At 39.0% G+C, this 24,834-nt stretch overlaps 1 protein-coding gene and 1 long non-coding RNA gene across 13 annotated transcripts; one reads left to right on the forward strand and one right to left on the reverse strand.

Moving 5' to 3' along the window:
- The first annotated feature begins 9 nt into the window (after window positions 1-9).
- Window positions 10-22,291, forward strand: CHEK2 (checkpoint kinase 2). Of its 11 annotated transcripts, none has more exons than XR_010825488.1 (17): window positions 10-125; window positions 1,628-1,882; window positions 2,426-2,550; window positions 2,818-2,965; window positions 3,764-3,854; window positions 5,975-6,083; window positions 7,922-7,975; window positions 8,738-8,799; window positions 9,305-9,404; window positions 11,940-12,026; window positions 13,040-13,203; window positions 13,423-13,538; window positions 14,927-15,012; window positions 18,482-18,636; window positions 19,538-19,693; window positions 21,368-21,448; window positions 22,070-22,126. XR_010825488.1 is itself a non-coding variant. In XM_066978795.1 (15 exons), exons 2-15 carry the CDS (start codon window positions 1,633-1,635, stop codon window positions 22,163-22,165), a joined length of 1,569 nt encoding a protein of 522 aa, XP_066834896.1. In that variant the 5' UTR covers window positions 10-125; window positions 1,628-1,632; the 3' UTR covers window positions 22,166-22,291. The 11 variants fall into 11 exon arrangements, 2 of the variants coding, with proteins under 2 accessions (XP_066834896.1, XP_066834897.1); XR_001211943.3 differs by lacking the exon at window positions 10-125 and adding an exon at window positions 204-782; XR_001211944.3 differs by lacking the exon at window positions 10-125 and adding an exon at window positions 204-657.
- Window positions 15,007-24,792, reverse strand: LOC106043895 (uncharacterized). 2 transcript variants are annotated; one of them, XR_010825495.1, is made up of 4 exons: window positions 24,519-24,792; window positions 22,914-23,059; window positions 22,032-22,139; window positions 15,007-16,831 (listed from the first exon to the last, which is right to left on the reverse strand). It is a non-coding gene; the product is annotated as an uncharacterized lncRNA (long non-coding RNA). The 2 variants fall into 2 exon arrangements; XR_010825496.1 differs by lacking the exon at window positions 24,519-24,792 and adding an exon at window positions 24,031-24,506.
- Window positions 24,793-24,834: the final 42 nt, after the last annotated feature.

Here is a 24,834-nt window from a genome sequence, read left to right on the forward strand (position 1 = left end):
AGCGAGCTGCTGGCGGGGCGCGCGCGCGCTGGGGCAGGCGGCGGGGAGGCGGCGGGGAGGCCGCGCCACTCGGGAGCGCGGCGCCGGGCGCGTCCGGCCCCGGCCGCCGCCGCCCTTCCCGGGAGGTTCGTGCGGGGCCCTCGGCCGCGCCGGTGGGGCTGCGGCGCTCGCGCGGGGCCGCCGGGGCGCGGCCTTGGGGCCGGAGGCCGCCCCCCACCCCTCCGCTCTGGGCTCCCGGGGGCTCCGCGGCGCCCGGCCCGGCCCTGCCCCGGTGCGGCGGGGGCGGGGGTCGAGGGGGGTGCGGGCGCTGCCGGGTCCGCGCCCCGGGGCTGCGCGGCGGCTGCTGGGCCGCGTCCCGCGGGCCCCGTCTGGCGCCGGAGCGTCCCGGGCCCCCCGAGGCGGCCGCTGCTGGGCTCGGCTCCGGGCTCCGGCTGCGGCTCCGGCTGCGGCTCCGGCTGCGGCTCGCTCGCTTTCCCGCTGCTCGGCCGCCCTGCGGTGGAGCCGCCGAGGGGCGTTCGGCGCAGCAGCAGCGCGCTGCCGGGAGCGGGCTGGCTGTGCTCGGGCCTCTGGGCCTTGCCGCTGCGTCCGGACGCCGGGGTGTGCACGCAAAAAGCAGCCGGGACGGTGCTGGGTTTTTATGAGCAAAGTAGCGCGTCGGTAAGGGGGCTGGTTTGTGTGCTAGCTGAATTACGTGTTAAGCTGGATGGCAACCGGCTTAAAAGCAAACGAACAAATAAGCCCCAAGATACACTAATAAATACACCGAGACGGCAGGCCGACAGGTTAGCACAAGTGACCTCAGATGATGGAAGCATCTTTGGGGAGATTAGCGGGCAGTGTAACGGCCCCTTTGTGCGATTAAACAGATGCTGTTGGAGAATGCTGGCTAAAGGCAAGCTGGCTGGCGGGTTGTGCTTCCTCAGCGGGGAGGAAGGCGGCCCGCCACTCTAAATCCCAAGGGTAGCAGGGCAGGGAGATGACATTGCTGTCTCTAACGGCAGCTTCTAGGGGTGTGCGGTGTATCTTCGAGTCTGACAGAGTTTTGTACATAAACATTTTATACATTATGTATAGGTGTGACTGTTCGGTGAATAAAATCATTGAATAGAACCTGTTTGAAAGATAGGTGTGAAAACTTGTAAGTTATAACCTATATTAAAGGAATACTCAGCCAAGACACCAAGTAGGCTTGCCTGTGGGATAAATCTGCTGAGTGCCTTCCATGTTAGCTACTTTTGCTATATAGATAATGTTTTTCCTTTTTAATTTTTTTTTCCTGTGTTTGGGGAACTGTAATGGTTACTGCTTTGTTGGGGAGTGCTTTGTCAGAAACTGTTGCCCAAGCATTCGTGAAATCAAGGGAGTTCTGAAGACCTTAAGCGAAAATCTGGGAATAAGATTTAACTGCTTTAGAACCAGTAGAGGGAGCACCACATACTTTTTTTACAACAAAAAGTCATTGCACATTTTGGGGGGGATTTAAACATATGCAAACACACATGCAAACTTTGGTTGAGAGTCTTATTTGAAGACTGGAAATAGATTTCTATGATAATGGGACTGTATGTGAAAGTTTGTCAATTTTACTTTGCTGTAGTAAGCGCTTTTTTAAATGTTCTCTTTGAAGCCAACATGTCTCGAGAGACTGGAAACGAAGTGCAGCAGTCTCAAGGTGCCCAACAGTCACAGAGTGGTACCAGTTCCTCTTCCAGTGCATCACAGAGTGCTAGCCAGTCATCCTCAAGTTCTGGGACCCTCAGTTCTTTGGACACCGTTCCCACTCAGGAGCTTCCATCAATCCCTGAGGATCAGGAACCTGAAGAGCTTGTTCCTCAGCCTTGGGGTCGACTCTTTGCACTTGGAAAAGGTTTCAGCAATTGTGGTATGTAACTACTATAATACATCTCCTGGTTTTTTTGTAGCACCTTAAAAAAAAGTTATGAGCAGCTTGGTAGGGAGCAGTGTCATCTTCAGATTACGTACAACCAAATTTAAGTACAAGCGTGCAACTTCTGAAGTAATTCTGTGTTCCATGCTACATCCCAAAGTTTACACTGAGTACCTAGATACACAGTTTCCATAGACTTGGAGGAGATTTTAGAGGAATTCTGGGGTATTCGTGTTCTTTGCTACTTGCTTAGTTTTTCCATTTCATACTTCTTGTTTATACATCATATGAGTCTCTAGGTATTGATGAAGGTGAATGGAAAACTATACTATTAATACAGAGAATAAAATGACACTGTGGCAAAATGTAAGGTATTGACAGTACATAGTGTTTTGTCTGAATTAAGACAAGTAAACATGAAGAAACCTGTCTTTGTTATCCTCCTTAGTACTGTTTGACATGATTCTATAGTGCAATAGTTAGTAACTTCCTGGAATTCTGTGTTCTCTCTCCAATTTGCATGCCCTTTCTCTGCAGATTGCGTGAATGATGAGTACTGGTTTGGAAGAGACAAAAGCTGTGATTATAGTTTTTCAAAGCTAGGATTATCTGAGACTGGCTTCTACCAAAACTATAGCAAGAAGCACTTCCGAATTTTTAGGGTAGGTGCTAAAAAGGTTTAACTGTCTTTCTCCATGTTGGCAGGGATTGACTTTGGCAGGGCTCCTAATGAAATCAAAATTTACATACCTTCCTTCAATGTGGATTGCTTTAATAAGACACTTGGCAATGCTCCATTACCAGGTTTATGAAATAACCTTAGCCTGATTTTCTGAGCCAACAATAGTAAATTTCTACAGTCTGTCATGTCATTACTTTAAAGTTCTTTTTTTCCTTTTGCTACCTACCTGATTTTTTTTCTCTCATAGGAAATGGGTCCAAAAAATTCCTATGTTGCCTATATTGAAGATCACAGTGCAAATGGAACTTTCATTAATAGAGAGCTCATTGGAAAAGGGAAGAGACTTCCGCTGACCCACAACTCTGAAATTGCACTGTCTATTCAGACTAATAAGGGTAAAATATACTGTAAAACATGTAGATTCCTCCTGTGTTGACCAAGAGGTCCTTTCTACAATAATTTGAATATATTCTTTGCAAGTTGAGCTTCTTTGTGAATACTGTACAGCTAAAATAACAGCTGAGAACATAGCTATGAATTGATGTTTCTGAACTCGCATAAAATTCTCCATATCCACCTCAATCCTAACAAAAAAATAAGAAAAAAAAAATAAAAGAAGCTGCATCAGGAACCACCTTACCAGAGTATAAACTTTTATAGTTGTTTTTCTATTTTTGTAACTCCTTCAGTAGCTCTGTATGTGTTGCGGGAGGGACAGGGGAAATAAACTATTCAAGGGAAGAGAGGAAAAAACAGGAAATTACCAGATTTTGCGTAGTAGTAATAATAATAATTTAAACAAAACAAAACTCTTAAAAATTAGGAGGGTTTAGGGCTTGTTTCTTTGCTTTTGCTTTCTCAGTAAAAAGCCTTCACTGAAGCTGACACGGTTGGCTATTTTGTCCTTAAATGTTGTGTTAATTGATTAAGCAGTGTTGTGAAGCTTATACCAAAGATACCATTTTTCAGTAATGAGAGCACCTTGTTTAACCCATTGCTGGTGTAATTTATAGCATCAGTTAACTTTTTTAATATATATTTTTAATTTTCTAATCTTTTAATATTTGTTTTGCTTCTAGCAGGCAGCATTTGCTTAGTTATGTTGTTGACTATAAAAGCTCAGGAAGTGTAGTTATTCATTATAGCTATTTTGAAGTTAATAACAGGAAAATGATCTCCACTCATCTTCCTAGTGTTTGTATTTTCTGATCTTATGGTGGATGATCAGTTGGTGTTTCCTAGAGAATTCAGAGAGAAATATATCATGTCAAAGACTTTGGGAAGGTAAGCATATTTTCAGCAATATGAAGTGCTAATTTTGTTACCGTTTTCAGTACCTTGTGCTAGAATTATTACCAATGTTAACTGAGCTGCTGTTTTAGTTTTTATAATCCTACAAATATTCAAAGTGTTTTACAGGGTCATAAGAGTCATCAGGTACCATTCCTGATGTTTTTATATTTTGACTGTTACATGCAGCAAATCAATTCGATAACTATTGAAATACTTTAACTGAGATTTCTGGGGTCAGTACAAGGATATCTGGGACCAAATTAATAGCTTGTGATAAGTGGTTTAATTATTGTTGTGGAGTGTTAATGAAAATGAAACTTCCTATTCTTTTGTTCTTGCCACTTTGTACCACTTAAAATCTAGCACAAATATCTAACTGAGAATCTCTTTGGCAGGAAACGTTTTAACTGCTATGAATCAGTGAGACTTGGTCCTACAGACAAATGCTTTTCTGGCTGCAGTTAAAAGTATTTTGTTGATTAACAACTGGTGTGTAAGTTAAGAAAGACCATGAATCAGTATATTTCCTTAATCGCTTCACTTTATGTGAATGGTCTAAAGCTGATACTTAGAACATACTTTGTTTACCCCAGAGGTAAGGGTGTCTCTCTGAAATAGGTTCAGCCTAAAACACTTTATGGCACACTGCATTTATTAAGACCAGAGTACTGAGAATGCTGATGAATGCAGTATTTGTACTTGTGTGTTTAGAAATAGAAGATGCTTTAAAGCAGTAGATTATGTGATTACTGAATTAATTGCTCAAGAATTCAAAGTAACATTTTTTTCTGTCTTACAACTATGTGCCTATTTTCTTTACATGCAGTAGTGTTTGTGTATATTTACATTTAAAAGGAGGAAACTGGGATCTGAAAACTTTGATTTTTAGTGTGAAGTTTTTTCAGAAGAATACTGGAATAACGAGTGTTAATGATGAGCATCTTAGTAGTTACTTTAAAGCGTTATCTTAAAATATTCTGGTATGTCTCTTGCTTTATCTACTGTTTGCTTTGATGTACAGCATTTCTAAAATTTAGTTCTTTCAAAAATTCTACAAAATGACCTTTGGTTTTATTTTTAACGTCATCGATAGAAGTAGAAGGAGTTATTTCATTAAAGGCTAAGTAGCAGTAGTGACAATAAATCTGAAATGTGATAAACTGTTCCTTTATTTCTTCCCCAATTATAGCACACTATTCTTTCAAATTTAGACCATAAAGGCAAAATCCTTTCACTGGATTATAGCTCTGTTTCATCTGGTAAACAATGAAACAAGTTTCAAATAATAATAAAAACAAGTATGATAACATCTGTGTAAACCTGCTCTATACAACAGCTTAAATGGGGATTTTGGCTTTGTTCCTCTAGTTGGCTTGGGTTTACAACCTGCCAGTAATTGTGAAACCCAAGTTTTTCTTTAGAAGAGAACCAAGTTTGTAGATTGTTAGCAAGTTTTTTAATTTGTATATTCATGTTATCAATAATAGGAAGTAGGAGAAAGAGCTCTATGTCCAAATATAGCCTTCTACAACATCACTGTTGGAGTCTTCAGGCTAACGACGAAAGCTATTTTCAGGAAAAAGGAGAGGCTATTTTAGATGTGGACAAATCTTTGTTTTGGCCATCAGTGAAGAATTCAGAAGAGAACAGTTAAGCAGAAACAAATCTGAGTGCAAAATACAAGGATTTCTTTCAGTGATAAAACTGCTGCTTATTAAAAATAAAAAGTACCTGTTTTTCACATTTGTACAGTCCTGTTCTGAGAGAACGCTCATTAAGTTCTACATTTGTGCAGGGGAAATGCCGTCACAGCTTCTGTTTGATATTCACTGGTACCCTTTGTACAAACAGATCAGTTGCTGTACGTATTTACTTCTGTGTTTTTGAATAGGGCCCTTGACATCACTCACTCCTTAAATATACTTCTTAACTATCGAATGCTTTCTGAGATAGTTTTGGACAACCTGTAATATTCAGAAGGTTGGAAAGTAGCAGCCTCCAATTGCGTGTAGCCTTGTTTAGGCAAATGCCTTCATTTCATTTGTCTATACTTGTTATGCCAATTTTGAAATGTATTTGTAAGTATTAACATAGCTGTGCTTTCATGGTAGTGGTGCCTGTGGAGAAGTCAAACTGGCATTTGAGAAGAGCACTTGTAACAAAGTTGCAGTAAAGATAATCAATAAACGGAAGTTTATGGCAAGTGGTATTAGAGAGGCAGTAAGTATTTATTTTTCTGTCTTTTGGCCATCTTGCAGTGAGCCTGGAATGCTTGGTAACCTTTCTCTCTGACTCCCCAGCTCTCTTCAATTAGAGGGTTTTCTGACTTAATGTCTTTTGTGTATCGTTTCCAAATGCCTTTTGATCTTACAGAATATATACAATACTCTAGAAAATACTTGTTTTTATTCTTTGACCACATTTCGTTATTTTAGGACTGCTTGTTAATGTGGTATTACAAAGTGTGTGTGTTTGGGGGGGGGGGGGGGGAGAGGGGGAGTCTTGTGGGGTGTATGTCCCAAAATATACCAGTAAGTTACATAGTTAGTGGAGTCTGACCAAAGATTTATAAGCTCTGCTAATTTTGTTGCATATTCCATCATAACACTCTTCAATAAAATTGCATGAAGCCTTTTGGGAAGGGCTTTTCATGTGTCTAGTCTTATAGCAGAAGCCTGAAACTTAAGGACAAGGCAAGTGGCTGTACTGTAACATGAGAGAGAGATCTGAGCAACTTCAAATCTATTACTCTAATGTTAATTTTATGTAAGGGTATAGGATGAACTTTTAAGAAAAAAATACAATTAGAGGTTGAAAGTGAACGGAAAAAGTTTCATAAACCCACAGCTGCACAACTTACATAAGTTAAAATAGGTTGGAGTAGCCTTATGAATTTCTTTGAGAAAAGAGACTTCAGTGTACAGATACAATATACAGAATCTGTTCAAACTGACAAAGAATTTCATAGGGTGCAGTATAGGAAGCTACTACTTAATTTGGAAAATACTTTTGCAAGGACAAAAATGCTAAGGTGGGAGGGTGTCTTGCTGAGGAAAGGGTGCTATGAGGCTTTAATAGGAGCAGAATTACAGGATGGAAGAGAAGTTACTGATGGAAGTTCAGAGGATTTGTCTTGAGGTTAGTCTTCCTTACTACTACATTTGGAGATGTACAAATGATGCCACAAATAGTGGGAATATGGTAATTCAGCTCTTTGGCACTGACTCAATCTACGTTGACAGAAAGGAAGATTGCAGTATTATGTATGAAGAACGGAAACTTCTGTATGCTGGAGTAGTAGGAGTTAGATAATGTTTAGTAGTGCAAGATTAAATACAAGATCAGTGACAATTTCTATCATCTACATTTGTGTTGGTTCATAGGAAGAGGTAGAGTTATTCTCAGATGAATTTATGATGTTAATCTGATTGAAAATTGCAAAATGCAATTTTGGAACATTTTAAAGATTAAGATACAGTGTTATGAGTTATATTTGTTAAGAAATGTCATTGTACAAAACAGAGATAGGACTGCATCTGCAATGTATACAGATTTGGTAATGTGTATTCGAAAACTATTGATCTGGTTTGGAAGAAGAGTAAAAAAGCCTGCTGGGTTGCTTTCATGAGTTGAGCCTAAGCCACACAGAGAGAGATTAAAAGAACCTGTTTATTTTTTTCTGGCTAAAGGCTAAGTTTGAGTAGCACTTAGTTTTAGGGGTAGCCCGCGTGGGAAGCATCTTAGAGGGAGGAAAGCTGTTAAAAGGACAGTATTGCTATATGCTGGCCAAAATTTTTAGGTTGGAAATTAGGTGAAGATTTCTAACCTGCAGTGAAATGACATGCCCAAAGCAATATCTTGCTACACATAGGAACAGCAGTCTATTCAGTTAATTCACAGACGGCACCTAATCAGTTTTTGAAAAAGATTGTATGTTATATTAATTAAAATTGCAAGGGATATGAAACGATGGCTTTTCTGGTACTGTCTTTCATTTCTGAAGTGTCTTATCCCAGAATATTGCTGTGCTACTCTTTGATATTTGATTCTTTTAATAGAACCCAGCTTTTAATATCAACACAGAAATTGAAATATTGAAGAAAATAGATCATGTGAGTATTACTGTACGTTTTTACTCCTTTTTGCTGCATACTGTGCTTCTGTGCTTCACTGACCTAGTGTAGTAATTAAAGATTAATTTTATGTGTTAGGAAATATACAAAGGGATGCGTATAATTACTGCAGTAAATAAACACTTTTTTTTCCTTCTTTTAAGTACGCTAAGTCTTAACAGATACAAGGTTTTAAAAACTTGAATAACAGACATAAATTTGGGAAGAAATTTCACAGAGGAGGTTTCAACCTGAACCATATCTGTAGAAGAAATCTTTCCTTGATTCAGGTTTTGTAAATATTGTTAGATAACCAAATATATAGATTAGATTCCACTGGCAAGTTTTTGGATTTTTATCCACTTTCCCCTCTTTATTTCCCCCCACAGCCTTTCCCCAAAAAAGGATTTTCCTTACCTTTAGTTAGAGAAAGCTTGCATAGATTAATGAACTATCCCATATAAAGAAAACATTGGGGTTATGGAAAGTGACAACTGGAAAAAATAAGGATGCTTGCTGAGTTGTAGTCATGACAAGAATTGAATGTTTTTATATGTGCAGTTATAGGGGAGAAGACAACAGACTTGAATTTAAGTGTTTGCCAAAGCCTGAGGCATTAGCCAGATGCATAAGTGTTAATTTAACTAGCGTGGTTGAAATTATACTAAAATAGGAAATTTGAGATGATACACTGTTGATAAAGTTAGTTTTTACAAGTGGTTCTACTTCTCTGTTTTTTGTTTTTTTTTTTTTTTTTATTAGCCTTGCTTAATCAAGATCAAAAACTTCTTTGAAGCAGAGGATTACTACATTGTTTTGGAATTGTAAGTAACTAGTTTGAAAGTAAATGCATGACATGTTTTTCATAGCCAAAAAGAGCATAAATAGTTCTGGACTTTTTGTGTTTTGTTATTGTTGTTGTCCCCTTCCATTCCGTTCTGTTATCTGAAACCTCTTAAAATCAGAAACTAGGATAACCAGGAGAGGATCCTTTTATATTTTGAAAGCACTTAGTGCCTTGGATAGTAACCCACTATGCTGCTGTTGTGGATTGCTGCTGCTTTGATTTGGAGCTCATAATAGGAGGTAGATCAAAAAATCTTATAACTCTTGGTGGTGAAGACTCAGAAGATTAGGCCTTAGTCAGCAATGCACTTACTGTGTTTAGGGCATTGCTCATTCATTTTCAGAAATGAAATATATTCTTTCTTTGTAGCCAAAATAGCCAAATGAAATTATTTTGGTCTCCTTCTTGTCTAACAAGAATCCTGCTCCTAACATGAATCTTTTGGAAGTAATATATTGACATGTTACCTACATCTGTTTTAGGATGGAAGGAGGAGAATTGTATGACAGAGTGTCAAGGCCAATCAAGATGAAAGAAGCTACCTGCAAGTTGTATTTTTATCAGATGCTACTGGCTGTGAAGGTACATAATATGAATTCTACCAAGAAAAATACGGTTATGCATTTGCATGTCAGTCAGATGATTTTTTCTGTCATTTGTCACTTCTGAAACCTGCACAATTAATCAACACAGTGCTCTTAATATGTTAGTTTAATGAGATTCTGTACCTCAGTACAGCCAAATAGCGTTCAAACTCTTTTACTTATTTAAAAACAAGCAAACACAAAACAGGGATTAAAGCAGCAATACATGCCGTGCTCACTAATGGCAGGATTATCATGTTAGACTTCTCATAGTGTATGGGCAAAGACTCATCAGTGCAGTGCAAAAAATAGTGCTTAAATGCTTACTATGAACTCCTGAATGAGCATTGTGGTTCAGCAGACAACAAATTAATTCTATGTAATAGATTTTCAAAGACTAAATATTGAGTTGTTACATAAGCTTCTAAATTCATGAATTTAGAGGAGGGCCATGAAGATGATCAGAAGGCTGGTGTACCTCTCCGCTGAAGAGAGGCTGAGAGAGTTGGGGTTATTTAGCCTAGAAAGAGAAGGCTCTGGGTAGATCTTACAGTGGCCTTCCAGTACCTAAACGGGGCTAGAGGAAAGCTGAGGAGGAACTCTTTGTCAGGGAGTGTAGTGATAGGACAAGGAGTAATGGCTTTACAGAATTACAGAATGGGCAGAGTTGGAAGGGACCTTCGAAGATCATCTAGTCCAACCCCCTTGCTGAGCAGGATCACCTAGAGCACATCGCGCAGGATGGCTCCAGGTCGGGTTTTGAATATCTCCAGAAAATGAGACTCCACAACCTCTCTGGGCAACCTGTTCCAGTGCTCTGTCAACCTCACAGTAAAGAAGTGCCCCCTCATATTGAGCCTGAACTTCCTGTTCTTCAGTTTGTGCCCCTTGCCTCTTGTCCTGTCACTGGGCACAACTGAAAAGAGACCGGCTCCATCCTTTTGACACCCTCCCCTCAGATATTTATATATGTTAATGAGGTCTCCCCTCAGTCTCCTCTTTTCCAGGCTAAACAGGCCCAGTTCTTTCAGCCTGTCCTTGTACGACAGGTGCTCCAGTCCTCTAATCATCTTAGTAGCCCTCCTCTGAATTCGCTCCAGTAGTTCCAGTGGTTTCGTAGTTAAACTAAAAGAGTAGATTTAGATTAGATACAAGGAAGAAATTCTTTACTCAGAGGGTGGTGAGGCACTGGAACAGGTTGCCCAGAGAAGTTGTGGCTGCCCCATCCCTGTAAGTGTTCAAGGCCAGGCTGGATGGGGTTTGGGGCAGCCTGGTCTAGTGGGAGGTATCCCTGCTGCCCATGTCAGGGGGGTTGGAATTAGGTGATCTTTAAGGTCCCTTCCAACCCAAACCATTCTGTTATTCTATGGAATGGTAAACATATTTCATTAGTAACTTCTGCACAGTTGTTTTCCACATCACGCTTAATTGTCTGGACCTGTATATGCTTTCAGATCAATTCTCTTCCTTTTGACTGTTTTGCGTCTTGCCAAAAATTGAAACTTAATAGTTGTTCTTTACAAGGCATTAATAAATAATAAACCCAGAATTATTTTCTTTTTCAGTGAGTGAAGTATTGTATTTTTCCCCTATTCTCACTTTTGGGATAGCTGGTCATGTAATAAAAGTGGTATCGTTACTTTATACATCCCTTCAATGCAAATGCGAAGACTTCACGAGTACATATTTTGAACTACTAGTTGTTTCTAGCTTTAGCACAGATTTCATTGTATCATAATATGTCTTTTATGACTGAACTTTAATTCTTGCTTGCCGTCAAATGCTCTCCTAATGAAATGAGAAGTTTGTTCTCAGATTTAGAGCCAGCAGAAAACTGGATAGTAGACTTGCATGTAGGCTTCAAAACTACAGATAAGAAAACAATTCTGCATTTGCCTAAAGGAATCAACTTTTTTCAAAATTCTTTGTAATTTAACCTGACTTTGACTTTATATCACCTCTTTATTCATTTTTGCTAGTTATATCACCATGTTTTTGAACCCTTTTTCAGCCTCCAGCTCTTTGACAACTGAGATGTTTGTTAAATTTGTCTACTATTACTCAAAATCGTAAGGGTTGTTGTAGCATGGAAATCTTAATTGTCTTTGCAGACCAAAATGTGGACTTGAATTTATGAGAATATGATCGTGCAATAATAATGACTAAGAGAAGGAAGAAAGAGAGATGGAAAACCAGAATTCCTGCAACATAGAATTTTGCCCGTCATTAGTTCTCTTGTTTTACTGACATGAGGAAAGAAGTATAGCTTTTCAGTGAGTGGGAAGGATTTAACAACTTTTCAGTCCTACACACACTGCTTGCATGTGGATTGACAATTGAAGCATAATTGTTTCTAAGTTGCTTTTTTTGGCTCTAAAAAACGTCATGAGTTGTGTAGGTTTAAATGCGTACATGTCTCTTGTGCAATAATTTCACTTATCCCACCATTGCTATTTGAAAAATTGGAAAGCTTAGATTTTAAAAAAGATAATAGTCTGTTTTTCTTCATACATGTTTGTCAACATACATCTAGTATCTTCATGACAATGGAATTATACACCGAGATCTAAAGCCAGAGAATGTGTTACTTTCATCTTCTGAAGAGACATGTCTGATAAAGGTACGGGAACTTAAATTTATAGTTGCTCAAGGAGAAGAATGGAAGTACTCTTTCTCATAACATAACTCAAAAAAACTATAATTACTCATACAAGCTGTGAAGTAACCTAAAACTTTCATGCTTTTCATATGCTTAATTTTACTCTTGTGGATAGTTCAACCTATACATCTAAGAACAACTGGGAAATTTTATGCTTAATACCTTGTACAGCACTTAATTGAGTACAACTTTAAATGTGGCTACATTGTTAAAAATAATAAATATGAATTTCAGACAGCATTTCCACAAATATCCAGGCTGTTTTGTGAAGGAAATATATTTTTTCAGATAAAGCATTGAGCAGATTTGCTTGTTGAAATGCTTAGTCCTCAAGTAGTGTCTTCTAATAAGTGAGAATACTTGCGTTCTCAGGTTGCCCATTAACATCCACATTTGAGAATGCTTTTTGCTAGGGTGAAGTCTGATCTTCTTCTATATTTCTCCCTACTCATCTTCTCAGTTGTTGTTAACTGACTTTTTAGTAATGTTTGGGGTAAATTTTGTTTGTAGTCGTACTGGAACTGTGCTTTGAAAAGAGGAAACTTAATGCCTGAGAAAACAAGAGCTGCTGCAAGTGACTAAGAACCGACAACTGCAGTGTTAGAAAACACAGTTACAGTTTGCCTGTATTTTCTAGTGAGCTTTTCCTGTAGTCAGTGAAGTTACACCACTGGATAATAAATGGATGTCAAAATAATGGAAGAGAATTGGCTTTGCCATTTTTTTTGTATGGATCAAGAACAATCCAATGAGATTGGGGTATGGCTTAGTGATGGGACTTAGTAGGTCAAGTTGATAGACTAGGTGATCTTGAAGGTCTTTTCCACCCTAGATGATTCTATAAAGCCGTTTGTTTCATCTACCCTTTTCATGACTTTCTATAATGTTACCTCCTGCTGTATACTGACAATATGATATGTTCTAGTACAATCAATCCTAATATGTAATGTGGTGTTACTATTTTTAAATACAAGATTACAGATTTTGGACAATCCAAGATTCTTGGAGAAACTTCTCTTATGAAAACGTTATGTGGTACTCCCACGTATCTTGCTCCTGAGGTTCTAAATTCACTTGGGACTGCTGGATACAGCCGAGCTGTGGACTGCTGGAGTTTAGGAGTTATTCTTTTTGTATGGTAAGATATTGCAGAGATGCTACCTTCATTGGGCAGTCAGTGACATACATGGCTCAAGACTTTGCAACTTCAGTATATTCAGTAGAAAGTGAAAGTGTGTTTAAAAATGTATACATGTAAAAGACACTGTGATAGCGGATGCTTTAAAATGTGTGACTAGTTTTGCATTCACTGTGACAAAAACTGTTATTTAATTTCTTTTCTTTTTTTTTTATATAGCTTGTGTGGATATCCACCATTTAATGAGCAAAATACTCAACTATCTCTGAAAGATCAAATCACTCGTGGAGAATACACATTCATTTCAAAAGAATGGAAACATGTATCAGGCATGGGTATGACTCCATTACAATACGTAGCAGAATATCTAGCTCTTTTGCCATATTTTTTGTTTTCTTTTAACTTCTTTTCACCTCTGTGATATGTTGCATGTTGATATGTTTACATTTCTTAAGTAGGCTCTTAATACATTTTTTTCAAAGTTGGACCATTACAACAAACAATTACATTTTCCTTGAAGAGATGCTACCCACCAGTACCTTTTGTAGTAATATTTAGCATTATTAACTCCAAAAATACAGAAGTTTTGAGCATGTAGGTCTGTTTTTCATTTTTTTCACTTTTTCTTCTAACTTTATGAAGCCGGTCAACAGATCTTTGCCTCAAAGATTCTTCAAGTGTTGAACCAAAAATAATAGGAATTTAAGGGATATGTATGAATTAGAATTCCAAGAGAGAAATGCTAAGAGGAATTTTAAGCCTGGAGTGCAAAGACTAGCACCATGAAATATCAGTCAAAATTGTGGAGTCAACTATTTGGTCCACTCTAAACTAAGTAGTCTGCCAAATTTTTTTATTTTTTTTGCACAGTAAACTAAAATGATAGTTACTGTCTGCATGTTTTTCTTCAGGACATTTTATATGCACAAAATAATTGCACTATTTGCCTTAGGTACTACTTTGTATATGCAGAAGAGTTTCTCATAACTGGTATGATCATTCTCTTTCTAATAAACTTGCCAAATATAACCCCTTCCTAAATTACCTGAAGCTTATTCAATAATATGACAGACGTATATGGGAATGGAAATTATGTTATGGTCATACATAGTCCCAATTATGCATATAACAGAATAATCAGATACAACGAAAAATTAATCTTGCCAAAATTCCTTTATGGAAGATTAGGAGTCATTAAACACGACTTAAGTACTCTATTTTTCACAGTGTCTATTAAGCAGTTTCAGAAGACAGTAAAGTTTATATGATCAAGTTGAGCATACGTGCATACATCTTGTCTCTTCTTTCTCATCTCAGATGGATGATCTGCTTTCCAAGACACCATAAACTGTTGCTATTTCTCTGGTAACAGGAAACTAAATTAAGCTATTTTTGCATGTCCATATTTAGGAAAGTGCTGAACTACCTGTGCATGCACAGAACATAAATGTTGGACATGTTCAGTAAATGTACGAGTAATTTTGGCAATTTGGTATGTGTGTTGAATCGTGTGCATGTAAAGGAAAAATGGTTAGTCTTCAGCGCTCTCTGGCCATGGAAAGAAGAAAAATGATCTGCTTAGCCAGTCTTTTGGGCACAACTGTCAAGTGTTATTAAACATGCTGCTGCACGTAGTTTTGGAGCATGCTTATTGTTTAACTTATTTTCAGGTAACGAATTTACTGATCATATATCAACCAACTTTTTTTTTTCTTCATCTTAGCTCTGGATCTTGTGAAGAAGCTGTTAGTAGTGGATCCGAGCAAACGTGCTACAATAGAGGAAGCCTTAGACCATCCTTGGCTTCAGGTAGGAATAGATTCTTAACCAAAGTACAGCAAGGCTGGCTTGTTCCAGGGATAACTCCTTGATGTAAATTCAAAGACAGTTCAATAGCCTGAATTTTATGAGGTTTTGTTAATACTGTGTAATTTGCTTCTGTAAGGAAGCAGGCAAACTGTGACTACCCTGGTCACCAGAGATCTATGCATACCTGATCCTGTGTCTTAGGCAAATACCTATACAAAATACAAAAAATAACAGGGATACAGTGATGGGCAGTAAGAGCTTCAGTTGTGTAGCTTCTTGGGAATAACAACTGTTACCTTAAGTTAGAGCTTCAGTCCACCTGTCTGTAGGCTGTCCCTGACAGTAGCCAGCAGAGGAGCAACTGTCACTTTGTGCTTCTTATGGGCAGGCACTGCTGCCTGCGGGCCAGCTGACTATACTGTTTCTGCAGGCTGTGTTACGACCAGAGGGATCCTGCTGCCTACTTTCAGACAGAGAAGAGGGAAAGAAAAGGCTGTTTGTCTGTGAATTGTTTGTTTCACTGGCATTGTGAATGACATGTAGGAAGAGGAGCCATCAGATCCCAGCTTGTAGAATGACATTAGCCCAGATACCATAGCCACAAATTGCCAGTTGAACAACTTCAAACCAGAGTGAGCATCTTAAACAGACTGCTGCAATGTCTATCAGCTGTAAGCAAGGTGATCATGCAGTACCTTGCTGTATGTCGTGCTGTAAGACTTTCTTGCAGTGTACAGAGAAAATTTGCTTCTTTGCTCTCCCAACAAATGCTCTCTCTGCACCACAAAGATTTTCTCTTTTCCTGTTCTCTTTTTTTTCTTTCTTCTTGCAGTGGCAGCTAGCTCCCCTTCAGTCTTTCACTGTGCTTGTTTTCTTGGCCACTGTCCCTGGCAAAGCCTTTGTTAGCTCTTAACCCCCTCTTATTGCTGCTTTTACAGCAATGGTATGCTTTCTCAATTCTTATAGTTCTGTGTTCCTTTTCAACTGTTGTTGCTGCTATTCCTAGTCTTGTAGCCTTGCTTGATGGTGTTCAGTGCCTTTTCCCACCTTAAACTTAATTTCCCTTTTAATTTGACTTCTCCTTTGCCCTCCACTTTGTGACAAGTTCCCCATATATAAGTTTTTATCTTTCCATACACTTCAGCCAGGGAGAAAAAGGAATTACTCTCTTCTCCAAAGTGAACACACTATACTTAGTTTTATGTCTGCTTTCTTTTCTCTTTATTATTTGAATACTGCATCATCTTTGTAGCTTAACTAACAGCAATGTAGCTCCTGTGAGTTTGTATGTCGTCTCTGCACAGGCTGAGGGCATTTTTGAGCAGTATGTTTACCTCCTAATGTAGCCCAACCCTTGCTAGAATGTGTTATCACTACCTGTGCTAGGACCCTTGGCAGCAGCCTCAAGAAGTTGTAGAGAAAAGGTTTATGGTCTCATGATCTTTATTACATCACCATATAGTAAAAGATAGTTCAAAGCAGCTTAGAACAATGCTGAGTAATATGATTCTTCCAGACTAAATCTGTAATATTTCATAGTTGATAGTAACGTGTATTCAGGTAAGGGAGACAGACTCAGATTCTACATAGAATTTGTCCACCTGTCCAGCTAGAAGAAGGCGTTTCATCGTTTATGTATTTGCTATCCCATGGGTGATTGACTCTGGATCCTGTCTTATGGGCATTGTAAAGTACTCAGCTCTTCCATCAAGGTAGACTAGGTCCTGTTCCAGCCTATCATCTTTAGCTAAGAAGCGTGTCAGGACTCCTGCAGTCTTGTCATCTCTGGCCTTACCATCAAAACAGTTGTGTTTCCTTTCTAGGGAAAAAAAGGAAACAGATTTTGATGTTCAGAGAATCAGATCTCAGTGGTCCTAATGGTAAATACTAACAACGAGCTCCTCATGGTCTGTGCTCAGGAACACCTTGGAATAGCTGGAGCTTGTTAACTTCTGTCAGGGTCAACACTTAGATTAACGGCTGAGCACAAGTAATAAGTACAAGTATTCCTTGCGTGCCATGACATCCAGCAAGTTGCAAGTCTGTTGTGCTATTTAATGTCCGCTTTTCTGCCAGTAATTCTTTCCCATCGGCCAGATAGCTTTTGCTGGAGGTTGTGGTGCCAGCTTAGCAGCAGAGGTTGACAGGCTTCTCTTTTTGTTGAAGGATACTGGTACTAAACTAATCCTCTCCATAGTCTGATCCTGCTTCAACACCCTTCGTTTTCCTCCATGGCCTGCTCTGAATTTAATGGAAAATCCCCTATCTTTGCAATTTTTCATTTTAAAATGAAGCCTAGTCTGCACGTGTAGCTAGGCTGTGCTTTCAGACTTTTATTCCCTGCAGAGCTGACTGCAAAAAAAAACATGGAGTATTCTGCTGAACACTTTCTTTTAATATAACTGGCAGCTTCTACATCTGTTCTGAGACACTTCTCTTTAACGTATGAGAATCAAGATATGGCTTTTTTAGAGACCAAGTCTGAGAGTGGTTCTGATAGGAAGGATCTCGTCGTTTGAACATTTTAACAGTCCAACCTCATCTTGTTTTTGTGGGCAGGCAGTGCAGAACGTTGCAGAGTTTTTCTGGCAGGTGTCCAGGACTCTGTTCATACTATGATGATCATGAATGAGTGTCACTGATTTGGGAACTCTCTGAGTAGGAGGTGATGCTTGCTCTGCCTCCTGTTGTAGTCTAGTTAAGTTTGTGAAAGGTGGTCTTTAGTTTCTTGCTAATTTTGGCACCTCGGAGGGGACCACTGGGCCTATGAGCTTTCCTGGATGTTTTTGTTTAAGGAGGCTGAAGAAAGTCACCTAGTCTATAACTGAGCCAACACGTTCTGCTTGCTTATTCTGTGCATAATGCCATTCATATTCCTCCATTGGGAACAGTGGCTAGTTACAGATGCTTAGGTAAAGAGCAAAAGAAACAGGGTAGAAGCAAGGGAATATTGCTCAGAAATCAACAGCTGGCAGTTTACTGAGACAGAAAATGCAATTGTTTGACAATTGTTTGAAAGTCATTAACTTGTCCTAATTATACTGCTGGGCATCAGGAAATAGTTCTTGTCATTCTTGGATTTTACTACTGTAATTTTGTGTGTAACTTCTACAGTGGGTTAACTGACTGTAGGTTCTTACATTTTGATTATGACTGAGCAGGGTAAGTTATTGATAAACAATGCTATGCTTATTTTAAGAATCACCGATATGCATAATGGGAAAGGGGAAATATGATAGTGATTTAGACAAGTTAAGACTGAGATATTTCAGTATATAAAATTGTTAGCATCTTGACTATATATTCCCTTTAGGGGCAGCTCTTACCGCTATGTTTGATTTTTGAAGACAGGACAAAAAATTTTATAAGACATCATACCCGCAAATCCAATTGTCATCCAGCATGCAGATGCCATTCTTTAAGCTGTTTCCCTTCATGAGCTGTTACTAAGAATATCAGTTATTTATAGGTAACGTACACTGCCTGCTTGGAAGGCCAACATCCAATATGTTCAGTTCTAGATATCACACACCTTGAATACTACCACCAAAAAAGCTGCTTACATCTTGTTACCGCGAGTAGTAAGAAGGAGCTACTGGCTCCCCACTCCCTCTTGAGTTGTCTGTAAGTATTGTCTTATGAAGTATGAAAAAAATCCACAAGATTCATGCTTTGTGCGCAGCTAATGCATGTTAGCCTCCTCTAGTGATTCGGGGGTCCGCTAGAGAATTTTTCAGACATTATAAGTATGCATGTTATTAAAACAAAACATCATTTCTACAGCTCTATTTAAACCAGTACTGTTTTCAAATTAGTGTTTTAATACCTGTGCTGTTTACTCCATTCTTCATTTAAACCTGAAACTGTAAAACTTAGTGAGCCACTTAAACCTGAGTACTATTCAGTGGATATATCTTACCTGTATTTACATGAGTCATCTGAGGTTCCAACTATAACTTCATGGAAGTCCACGTCAACCAAGCAGGTACTTCTTAATAAAACATCTTTCAAAGGCATACAAGCAATTAGTTGCTGTGTCTGCCTCTGAAAACTTTACTGGGATCTTGTGAAAGGTTCAAGATTATTTTGGTTGTTTGCTGAAGAAAAGCTCAGGTGTTTGTTGTGTAAGTGAAAAAAATACCTTGCCTGTCAACTCAGAGGTAGCCACAGTCAAAATGTGACACTGAAAATAAAGTCCAAATTCTATGGAGAACAAATTGGATGATCACATCAAAACCTTTCTGTAGTGCTTAAGAATGTAATTGAACCAAAAAAGGGGACATTGCAATAGTCCGTAGACTAGAATAAGAATTCACCTCCCCTTGCCTTCCACCCAAAAAATGGTTAAAATTTTTGAAACCCTTAAAAGCTAGATGGTTCCTTATTTCTAATTGTGCCTCTACCAGTGAACATCCCATTCACTTCTCTTTGAGTTCCCCAGTCCTTGCTGTCATAATGGGACAAAGTTATAACACCTTTTATCTTTAGTCAGTCATTTAGAATAAATGTCTGTTTTTGGTTCTAGATCAGTTGTTCAGCTGGTGAACCTACAGTCACTGTTCAAAAGCTCAGCCAAAGGAAATGATCTGTATTAAATGACTATGAGCAGCTACTTCATTTAGTCCCAGGAAAGGTTTCAAGACCTGATTTCAGCTTTGGAAGTCTGATTTAGGGTTTGCAGGTAATCAATAGTAACCATTCTAATAAAATTCCTGCTGGAGAAATTGCTGAAACCAGAGAATGAGACTTTATTTTTAGAACAGGGAGTATGCAATGTCAAATAAATGTCTTTTTTTGCACCGATTTCCTGTTTCCCTGAGGTTGCCCAACACAGACTAAGAACACCTCTGGTCACTGGCTGCTGAACCAGAATGAATCTATGTGCTGCCTTTTCCTCTTGAAATACATCTGACTTTCTGCTAAACTAACTTTTTTTAACAAATGATTTGTGCTAGCCTTCCTTACCCTGTGCTGCCCTTTCTTCCCCTTAATGCTTCTGCAGTCAGACCTGTTCATGCACAAGTGAGACTAATGACATCCCTGAGTCTACTTCACTCCAAGTGCATCTCCCACTTGCCCTCCCCAAACAGCAGCTGCTGGTTTACCACTTCTGGTAAATAGAGAATAAACTGTATTGTCTAGTGAACTTGTCACAATAGGGAACAGTGTAGCAATATGTATGCTCTATGAATAATATAACAGTTGACAATAATAATTTTGATTTTTAAAAGTGAAATTTCCCATTTGCAACATTTAATATGCTATATGGACTTAGGGTAGAGGTAACAGTGGAGTGCTTCTAATGTAACATTTTGTTTGAAAGTTGTTGTTTTATTATGGGTATTTTAGCTGGTTCTTCTCTTAGTGTATACAACTTTTTTTTGGAGGGGTGGAGGTGGAGATGTGGTTAAAAACTACCCAAATCCAAAATACTGATGATGCTAAGCTAGTGGAAATGAAAATACTATGTTAGAAAGGGAAGTTGTCATGAGAACAGCATGTAAGACTACAAGCAAAATTCTTGTTTTTCAAGAGCAAGGAGCTTGGTTTCGGGGAAAGCAAGGTCTCAAGTCCTGATAAAGGCCTCTTTTGATAAGGCTGACCAGTAGATTACCTGCACAAACTCCTAGCCTGTACATTCTGTTCTTTCTGTGTTGTTACACTTCATTGAAATGACATTGTATGTTCAGTTTTAGCTTGGCTAGTATTAGCTAAGTAGTTACTAGGGGAAACTACTTCTTTGTAGAACTACAGAACTATTTTTTTTCTTACCAGCACTGTATGTAAACCACCTGTTCAAAATGCTACTCTGGGGCAAATTAGGATGATGTTTATTTTGGGGAAGTGGGAGGGAGGAGGGGAGGTTGGATCAAAGTTTGACGGTAACTATTGAAGGTCCTTGAGAGTGTTTATTCTTGAGAATTCCTCTCGGGTAGAACATCTTTTTTTGAAATTGCACATTCCAAGTTTTCCTTGGGTAATAAAGCTGATGTTTCAAAGGACCAGTGTCCTGATCATACATAATGTAATTGCTGCAAAATTAGTGTTGCTTGATTCTATATCACATTTGTGTTCAATTTAGGATAGTCATCACTTGCTTTTGCTCACACTGGTGTCTGAAACCTTAGAATACTGGAGGAATTGACAAAACACTGTTGCGGTGTTTTTGTAGTAATCTGGGACTATCATTACAGATCCTTTCTCCTAGCACTATATGATGATGATTATTATTTTTAAATGATGAGGAAAAAAGTTACTCCCTTGTTTTCATTACTTATTCATTCATCCCTTAATTGCTGATCCACCTTAAATATTCCATATATTACTTAGGTTTACTGCTTTTTCTTTTCCACAGGATGAGAATATGAAGAATACATTTCAACAGCTACTTGCTCAGACAAGTGCCACTATGAATCCACCGCAAATATCAGAAATGGTATGTACAACAGATCAGTTAAAGATTAATACTTGATGCATAGAGAAACTAGATTTGAAAGTAATCCGTAATAAGAAAAACAGAAAAAATGGAGAACTTACTACAGAAGTGTGCGTTTTGACTTTATGTAGCTGGTCTGCTAATTGTCTCTCCTGCTTTCTGAATAGAAGCAACTGACTTTTGTGCTTTGGCAAGACACTTTGAATTGAAAGAACAGTCTCTTAAGCTTTAAAGGATTATTCGCATATTTAAAATTAAACACATGAACATGTACATTTTGATGGATTCAAGTTATGAACATTTAATATTCAAAGAAAAACTCTCATGTTAATGAAAGCTTAGAAATGGTATTGTAACATTTGTTACAAGACACTAATTAGCATTATTTTAAATAGTAGTCAAAGGTAAACTTGGGGGCAGTCGAGGCAGGAAATAGAATAAGGTCAGTGTCTTATGTGAGAAAGGTCACTATTAGATCATTGTAGAGAAACATTTAGTCTTGCTGCTGTTTTGGCTACAGGAGGGCGATTTTATCCAACATCTGTAATTATGTAGCAGATACAACAATCGGGCTCTGTCTTACCTGATTAATGTAGCCATCCTGCTGCATCTTTCTTTTAGTCAGCCACAACGAGAAAGCGTCTGCATGAAAATGAAGATGATTCTATCTCATCTAAGCGTGCTGTTGCTTCTACATCATTTCAGAAAATGAGGTGAAAAAAGTGACTTGTTAACTATTGCTTTATTTTATGGAAAGCAGAATTTTTATTTTTAAGAAATCTTATTGATTGAATAACTATTGAAAATGCAATTAATAAATAAAAGTAACTTTGTAAGACCGAAGTGATTACTGTGTATGCATGAGAATTTACACAAACAGTCATCTCCAGTTCATCTAGCTGTCTGATTCAAAGCAAGTGTCAGAAAAACTTGTATGTTTCTTGAACAAAGTAAGGAAAAAATTTAGGCTAGTTTCATTACTACATATAGTCTTATATTCTTCTGTTCAAATATCTAGCTTAGGCGTGAAGGTAATGCTTAGTCCTCACAGATGAAACAGGAATAATAAGTCTGAGTTTTTGCCTTAGCCATAGTATTACCTGACACAAAATGCTGCCCACAAACTTCTCAGGAAACTGAGAAAACTCAGGAAATAAGAAATTCACTATGAGAAGGACTGTAAGCAGAATAATTGTATTCCTTACTATGATTATACATGCTATAACATTTTTTTTCATGTATCTGTCCTGAAAACCATTAGGGATTCATTTTGTCATATCTTACTCAGATTTGATGTAAAACTACTGATGGAGCTTGAGGGTCTCTGGACGTTAGATAAAGCTAAATACCGGGCTGACAGATTCAACAATTCTATGAAGTGGCTGTTAGGCTTTCAAAGCAAAGGTTATCATCTGCATGTACTTGCTACCCAGTGTCTTGAAAAATGTATATTATGTTTATTTACCTTAAGATGGACTGAATAAGAGGACACATGATATCCATCTTCCTTACATTATTTCATAAGTTCCGGCAAGAGAAGAACAATGAATTGGACAGAGAGAAAATTTTTAATTTTCTTCTGTTAAGTGAAAAAGGTTTCGGACTGTGTGCCTATTGATAAAGGATATTAATTTCATTATACTATTCATCATATTAATTTCATCATATAATTCAATAATTTAATCATATAATTTCATCATATAATTCAATAATCCCTCATTAATTTCATGAGGGAACAATTTAATAACTTTGTCCTAAAACATGCATTTTATGATTACAGGCATTTAATGTACATGGATTAGGAAAGAATAAAGTCTAATGCATTTCAAAATAAACCACTATCAAGTATGAATTAAGATTTTTCATGAGGCGAGTTTTCCCTTTTGTTCCTATTGCAGAGATTTCATGTTTTTGAGATATTTGTTATTGGTCATTTTTAATGGTAAGATGGCAGTTCTTGTGCACTTCTATTTTTCTTAATGAGCCAGACGGAGGAACATCCATGGGCATCTAGGTGAAAATTCAATCAGATCCAATCCAGATGCACAGAGACATGCACTTCTCTTGTTTTTTCAACTGTCTCCTAGTGAATTAACTTTCTGCACATGTATGACTGATTGCACATTCTGAAAGTGTTGTGGTACTTCCTGTTGCTAGTAAAAGGGAATAGTTGCCATTTGCTAGGTAAAATGGTCACAAAGGACTCAATGTGTTTGGTCTAGGTCTGGTATACTGTAAAAGCCAATACCTTTGGGACTTGGTTACCAGTGAGTTTAAGAAGACCTGCATCATTACGGACCAGAAGATAATCCACTAGCTACTCTACGCAGCGAGTTAACTGTAATTGGTAGTCAGCTAGAAATTTGAAATTTCTAAAATTGATTCCTCCATATATTCCATTCCCCTAGTTAGATTATTTTTATTATTTTTAATTGTTTTGCTTGGATCCTTTCCCTGGGTCCTAAGACCTGCTTTCCAAAGAAATCTTAATTTTCATCTTGCTCATTTGAAGTCAAACCTTTGAGCCTATGGCGATGTGACATCATTTTACTGCAGAAAGCTTTCTGAAGTTTCAGACTTACGTTTTTCATGAAATTGCAAGTGTGGAAGGTGTTATGAATTCCACTACGCTAGGGGTGGCATCCAGTTTTCACTTAGTCAAGAAGTATTCCCACCCAGCCCTTCTGAGCAGGGCATTCCAGGGTCTTTGTACAGGTAGTATTTGCAGCATCTTCAGTGTAAACTCATTACCTGTTCACTTCAACAGGCATGAGTCTACAGTGTTTGGAAGGCTTTGGTTTAGATACTGGCGCTATAAATATGACAAGGCAACGGCTGTACCTAGCCGTGCCTGGTAAGAGCGATACCAGTGACCAGTCTCCGTACTTGACATTTAGAGGTATGATGTGGAACGCCACCAAACAAAGCCTTGTTGCTAAGGATGCCGCCGCCTTTACGAGATGGTCCTCCACCTTCGTGGCTGTAAAACGACGTTGAGCGTACGTTCTCTGTGAACGGGGGGCTTGGAGTTGCTCACAGGGTGAGCGGACGGGGCTGCCTGCCCGCTTACCTTTTTTCTTCGGCCTGCGTGGCCCGTGTAGAGGCCGGGCTCGCGCCGCGTTCCGCGGGGCCTCCGGCGGAGTCGCGGCCCGGGCTGCCTCGAGCGGGAGCGGGCCGCAGCCGCGTGTCCCGCCCCGGGCGGGAGGCCTCGGCCGGGACGAGCCGCGCTCCCGCCGGGGGCTGGCGCAGGACGTCCGGCCCGGGGACGCGCCGGAGCGGCCCCTGGCGCCGTCGGGCGGGGGGCGTCCGGGGTCCGGCCGGAGCCCAGCCCCGGGGGCGGGGCCGGGGCCAGTGCGGTTCCCCTCGGAGTCGGGGCCCGGAACGTG

The sequence above is a fragment of the Anser cygnoides genome, chromosome 17 (genome assembly GCF_040182565.1).
Source record: "Anser cygnoides isolate HZ-2024a breed goose chromosome 17, Taihu_goose_T2T_genome, whole genome shotgun sequence".
Classification (NCBI taxonomy): domain Eukaryota; kingdom Metazoa; phylum Chordata; class Aves; order Anseriformes; family Anatidae; genus Anser; species Anser cygnoides.

Coding starts and splice junctions, on each gene's coding strand:
- CHEK2 (XM_066978795.1), top strand. CDS start 1,633: ATGTCTCGAGAGACTGGAAACGAAGTGCAGCAGTCTCAAGGTGCCCAA. Junction 3,855..5,974: donor ATGTCAAAGACTTTGGGAAG/GTAAGCATATTT, acceptor CTTTCATGGTAG/TGGTGCCTGTGGAGAAGTCA. Junction 8,800..9,304: donor TACTACATTGTTTTGGAATT/GTAAGTAACTAG, acceptor CATCTGTTTTAG/GATGGAAGGAGGAGAATTGT.